The 6,602-nt window shown below is 28.9% G+C and overlaps 1 protein-coding gene across 1 annotated transcript; it reads right to left on the minus strand.

Moving 5' to 3' along the window:
- Positions 1 to 927: 927 nt before the first annotated feature.
- Positions 928 to 5,256, minus strand: LOC108689353. The gene is made up of 7 exons (XM_018196084.1): positions 5,208 to 5,256; positions 4,804 to 5,071; positions 4,577 to 4,693; positions 4,423 to 4,513; positions 3,897 to 4,030; positions 2,279 to 2,411; positions 928 to 984 (listed from the first exon to the last, which is right to left on the minus strand). The coding sequence occupies exons 1-7, from the start codon at positions 5,254 to 5,256 to the stop codon at positions 928 to 930; spliced, it is 849 nt and encodes a 282-aa protein (XP_018051573.1).
- Positions 5,257 to 6,602: the final 1,346 nt, after the last annotated feature.

Genomic DNA, 6,602 nt, shown 5'->3' on the forward strand with positions numbered 1-6,602 from the left:
AAACTTTAAAATATAATCTTATATATCGTATTATATTAAAATTAGTATTTCGTTCATTTAGTGAGAAAATTCTTAAGGATTATCAAATTTTTCTAAATATATACAATAAATTAATGTAGGTATAGAATCAAAGGAAAAATTGATATGATTTCATATTAAATGCTTTTTAATTTTTGTTACAATTACATGTTATTATATTATATCTTCAAAGATACTAACATCGAATTGTTATAAATAAAAAGATTACAGTAACATGAAAAATCTATTGATCTTTCTGATGGATCTCGTTGCATTATTCAAATTGCTTCAAATTGTAACTTAATATTTTGTTTATTATGCGAGTCACTGAATTATTTAATTATATTTAAAAATATAAACGTGCTTAAAATACAGTAAAATATTTTTTATGTAAATTTTAAGAATTGCTTATTTTAATTTAAATGAAATACAGAAATAAATATTATTGTCGGATAAAAAAAACACATGATGGTATTTCACTTTTCTAGAAAAGGTGTATAGTTAAGTGGTCGATTTGATTATAGCAATAATGCTCGCAACAGATATTTATTTTTCATAAAGAAATAGATATATACTTCATTTTAGGGAATCGTACGATAATAGACTTCGCAGATGCTATACGACCTCTTCCAACATACATATATTTCAATGTTGTGATTTAGTAATATAATGTCTGTTTTAAATTCTATATTTTTTTATATAAATATTTTATAATATATCGATTTTTTATCTAAATAATCATTTTTACCTTTTGTCGAATCGAAACGATGCTTACAAGAAACGGCACCTAAGATCAAGGGCTAAACGATTTTGATCAAATTAGTTTTTTTTCCTTTTCTTCTCCTCCTCTCTTATTTTCTCATATTTCTTTCATTTTTATACTTACCTATCTTAATTATTTTGCAATTATTATTTCGTACTTGTAGAATAGAGAACAGTGAAGTAAGATATTGAAGTACCCATCAACTGTAATGAAAATATCTTCTTTTGTTTCATTCTGTATGAAGCTATATTGAAACCTATAATGAATATTGTGTGGAGAATGTCTGTTAAAATAATGGAAGGACAATATAGGGTTGAGTTGGATGGTCGTGTCGATGGTTAAATCGTATCTTCATTGTATTTTCTGAACATTTTTTTTCAGACTAATGACACTTATGTAACCCTAGTAATATGACTTAAGAATTGTCATCTTTGTTTTGTCTTTGAGCCACCTATTTACGAATGATATACAAAATTGATTTTACCAGGTAAACAGTCTGCTCTAAGTGTTTGTGCAATAAACAGGTCTGCTCTAAGTGTTTGTGCAATTTACTTAAAGTGTTATCAGTACAAGGTGATAATTGAATCTTAGTGTACTACAGTATGATAATAGATGTTTGAATTCTTTTCGTGTCTAAGCATAAAAAATTAGCCAAATATTTGTAAATTATGTTGCTATTGGCAAATTTGTGAAAATAGAGAGAGTTGGATAAATCGTTCTTTTCGTTATATTGTATTGGTACGATTTTCGCGAACTCTCATATTCTCGCGGCTCGTACCCATTGTTAGGTTACGTTTGATTAGCATCTGTCGCGAAGAATTATTAAAAGATTTATAACGCAAAAACTGAAAATAAGAACTGCGAAGACTAAATTTTAATATATTTATTGATTTTTGTAATTATATAAAAGAATTATCACTTTCAATTTTGATGAAATTAGCTCGTTTTTGCATAAAATAAAAGAATCTGAGATAAAAAAATTCTGCCCTGCAAAACCAGATATTAAGCGTTAGTTAACGACTATAGAAATCGAAGTTAAGAAATCTATCACAGTAGCGAAATACTGTGATAAAACACGTGCTGCGATCACATCTCCATGATCTACATACTCTACATTACATGTGCATACGCGAAGCGCGGTTCCACATAGGTTGCTAAATTTGCATGTAAAACGAGATTTAATTAAAAAAAAAAATCCATTTTTTCAGATTAATCCATCAATATATTTTCAAATAAGAAAAATTGATTTATTTCATAATATTCATGAATGCACACCAAATGAATACATAGTACCAATTTAACAGTGTTCTCTGTCCTTTATTCTTTTTTTTTAGATCAGCTAATTTACATTTCAGTATCAACTTATTTTAATAGAGCTACTTTTGATTATCTAAATAATTCTAAAAATAGTCAAAATGTTGATTGATTGCGAATGTTATTATTTTCGATTAAACAATAATATTCGCGGAGAATAAAAGCTTTAAAAATGTCTCTTACCGTAGCAGCACTTTCCATAGACGCAACGAATATTCCACCGAGGATCAAATGGAAAGCCTTTGTACCCTTTTGTAGTAGAAATAACATCATTTTCTGTATATGTAACGGAGCCATATACCATTCAACATTATATCTACAAAACAATGATAAATTGATGTAAAATCTAACATAAAAAAATAAAAATTTGTTATACAATGTTATAAATTCTTATAGTATGTTCGTTCAAGAATACAGGATGCATCACCAAAATTCCGACAAATCAACAATTTCTTTAAACAAAATGTTTTTAATGACAAATTAAATATTATAAATATGCAAAATATCCTTTTATAAGGCACTTGGGGGTCCCTGTAGAGCACATTTATTCGATATATCCCCATTAGTTTGAATGACGACTTCTTTTCTGAATCTGAAGTATTCGCACGTAATGTAGCGCTGTCCATGCCGATGAATGCTGCCTCAATAGCGGTTCTTATATGTCATTGGGATGTCGAGACTTGTTTGTGACTCTTTCTACTGCATACGTAATAGTCCAAGGGATTTAAATCTGGGCTGTTGGGAGGTCAGAATGCCTTGGACCAAAAACACATGGACGTTGCCAATTTTGAATCAAGTCACTCGAATGAATAGGTGCACCGTTCTTCTGAAAAACATGTGGCCTTCCGAACGCAGTTTCCTTCCGGCTTCACTACATCCATCAGAACCCGCAAATACATTTTTTTTGTGATAATTTCCTTTTTTATAAAGAAATTTGGTGGCACGACATCACTTTCACTGGACACAACACCTAGCATGAACATTGGCCGGAAATTTCGTTCTGACAACAATAGCGACATAGGCGAGTTATCGGATGAGTCATTCCTCCGCTTGATTTCGGCATCAGTAGTAAAAATTTTTTCATCAGAAAAGAACCTGATTCGTTCTAACGCTTCATTTTTCAAAGAACACAATAGCAGATTGCAAACAACTCGGTTTACCTTGGCAGAGAGTGGTATGTCGTATCTTTAATGTGTTCAATTTGTGTCGAAAATCCTCCTTGCAATTCGACGCATTGTTGGCTCGCTTACATTAACAATCGATGCCAATGTTCGTAACGATTGCTCTGGGTCATCCGAAATTAGCACTTGAGCTCTTTCAATGACGGGGTCCTCGCAGTGCGTTCTTTTGAGTAATTCTTTCTTGCTGACTGGAACATTTGTTGGAATGTTCTAAAGCAATATATTTTGCCACAACATCATTAACAGTTGATCTCGAGTTTCCTAAGGACCGAATTATTTCCGTTGCTGAGCGCCTAGCGTGAAGATAATCACGGCTCTTCGATTATACTCCGCACTTGATTTCATGTCGCCATTTTAAGAATATGATTATTTACTACAAGCATCTTTCTCGGGCAACAGCAAGCTTCTGGCGAAGGCACAATATAGCGAAAAATTTAAATTGAAATGTGTCTGGATTTTGTTGCCGCACCCTGTAGTATTATTTTTGAATACTTTTGTTAGGACAGCTTTTTGTTACAAGTATTTATAAAACACTTAAAATTTACAACAAACAATACAACTTTACAAATAAACAACTTAAAATTACTTAAGTATGAACGTACGATATAAATGTCTCTTACACTGTAGCAAATACGTATTCATTGTGATCTGTAATATCTTGTGCGATATAAATGGACAAAAACATGTAAATGTAGAGGACACTTATGTATACAAGTTGTAATATAAGTTGCTCTGTGCTATTACATGTTATGATCTAAGAAATGTAAAACATAACATAAAACATATGTTATATGTGTATTTTAATTTTTTACAAGCAAGAAACTTTGTAATTTTTCTGTAATGCATTTGGACAAATTATACAGCTTGCATATAATAAATTATTTTGTTTTGTTGCGCATATTAAAAAATTGCATTATTTTTGTAACATACGTATGCCAATAATGTATATAGCTTATGATTATAAAAAAAGGTGAATGAAGAGTAATCATGAGTTTTTGAATGATTTTATTTTTAAAGGAATTTAGTATTCCATACTGTTCTAATTAATGATTTTTTTTTTAGTTAACCTTAATATTATAAAAACTATATCTTTCAACTGTATCTTTGGAAAGATACGCGCGTTTAATAACAAAAAATAAAACTTACTTGAACAAGAGTGCTGGTTACGCAAATCATACCAGCTGCTATTAAACAGAAGAAAGATCCTTCAAAACTCTTTATAAAGACTTGAGAAAACCTTCAGAAATAAAACAAAAATCAGTAGAGTATTTTATACAGATATTGCAGAATGTGTACTGACTCTGTAGCTTTGCGATGAATGTCTATCGCACATATTATTCCTTTATAAATTATAACCATTTTTTCTTCATTAACATCTTGTTGTATATTAATTGCCATTGCCTTCTTAATACGGAAACTGTATGAATATATATTTTTTTTTGTAAGTACTTAATCTTTTTAGATATCATTGAGAATAAACAAAGAATTAATTTCACTTATAAAACATATAATTATACTGAATTCTACCTTGCAATGCTAAACATTCCACAAATATGTTTGAGATATGCTATCAGCATCGTGCCTGTTGCTAATATTGCAGTTGCCCCTATGCACAAGGCTGCGTCTTTATGCAAAAGAATTAAGTAGGAAAACTTTTCTTGATCAACAAAATATTCTGTTGCAGTATAAATCGCTGCATAGCGTGATCGGGAATTGTTTATAGCCAAAATTACATCAAATATATGAGGCCAGATTGGTACGAAGAGATAAATAGGTATACTACATGCGGCAAATACTAATATTAAATTAGAAAGTAAAGTGGTATATATATGTATAAGTCTAAGAATTTGTTTAATTAAAATTTATTTAAGTTTTATAAATTTTTTACTGTTATTAATATTTCATTAAAATGTAATCTTGTATATATTTACTCGTAATTGTTCTGGTTTGATGTTTTCCTATATGGCCATACTTTTCCATAATAGCAATTTCATTTTTATTTTTTATTTCATTACAAATACGCTGAAGTTGTTGTAGTGAAACTCTCATCTATTACATCAATAATGTTTTATGCAGTTTTTGTATAAATTATTTAAAAATGTAATATTTGTAGATTTATTTATCATGAATTTTTGTCTGAAAGTAAATACTGTACAATAAATATTTGACTTACAGTATTGGAGTTTATCCAAAACGAAAAATATTTAATTGCATAGCAAATGAAGAAAAATGCCGAAGACATAACACTGATAATGAGATCTGCAGTGCATTTTAAAGTTAAAAACGTTGTAAACTGCAAATAAGTAATTCAGTTGAAAATTTCATATTAAATGAATAATTCCTTAGCGTGATTAATAAGTTTCGAATTCTAGTCTGGTAATTATTGTTTCGTATGAAAAATGGTTTTTTTGTCACCTGAAATACAATAAAAGTTGTTAAAATAGAAAAAAGTACTATAAATTGAATTTGAGCAAATTTTGATCTCTGATTAGGCCATAAACCAATCGCAAGCAAAAGAAATCTATTGAGCCTGAAGTGTTTCGTCTCAAGGCAAATCATCTTTATAAACATTGAAGTATATTTAATCGTGAAAAATAAGAAATTGTCTATTCTCTTTTTCTGATTCTATTTATCTAATAATAGGTTGAAAATATTTCAGTTTTTACTTTTTAGTAAATTGTAACTGCAATTGCTTAATGTGCAAAGCGAAATGCAATAATGTCACGAGATTAATGTACTTATATTTCATCACTGTTTTATAAGAAAAACATGATCAAACGATTGATTTAATTACATTGAAAGAAATTTAACAGATGTTTATCTCCCATGGAAAAACATTCACATAGAAAAATTCGATAGATTGCCGCGCATGCGTACTCATTGCTTTTTAGTGTAATGTGCGTTTCAGTCTGTTGCGGTCACTCACAAGGTACGTTTGATGTTTTAAAGTAGTGTTGGTTAAGATTAAATTTAATCTTAAATATAAATTTAATCTTAAATATGATAAACTGTGTTTATTCTTAAAATATTGAAATTTATACCTTATTAAAATGTGTGTGTAACGCTTTATATTGAAACTATTTATATTTTACGTACACTTTTGTATAACATTATCCACAGTGGCGTTATAAATAAAAGTTTCTGTTAATATTCTATCAGAAAAAATTAATTAAATTCACATTTAATTAATAATAGTTTATGTAACACATTGAAAGTGAGTGTATCTTGATATCAAATTAGAAAAGAGAAAATGTATGTATGTATATATAAATAATATATATAAAAAAGTAAAAAATAGTATATAAATAATATTATAAAATAGTAGT

The sequence above is a fragment of the Atta colombica genome, unplaced genomic scaffold (genome assembly GCF_001594045.1).
Source record: "Atta colombica isolate Treedump-2 unplaced genomic scaffold, Acol1.0 scaffold27, whole genome shotgun sequence".
Lineage (NCBI taxonomy): Eukaryota > Metazoa > Arthropoda > Insecta > Hymenoptera > Formicidae > Atta > Atta colombica.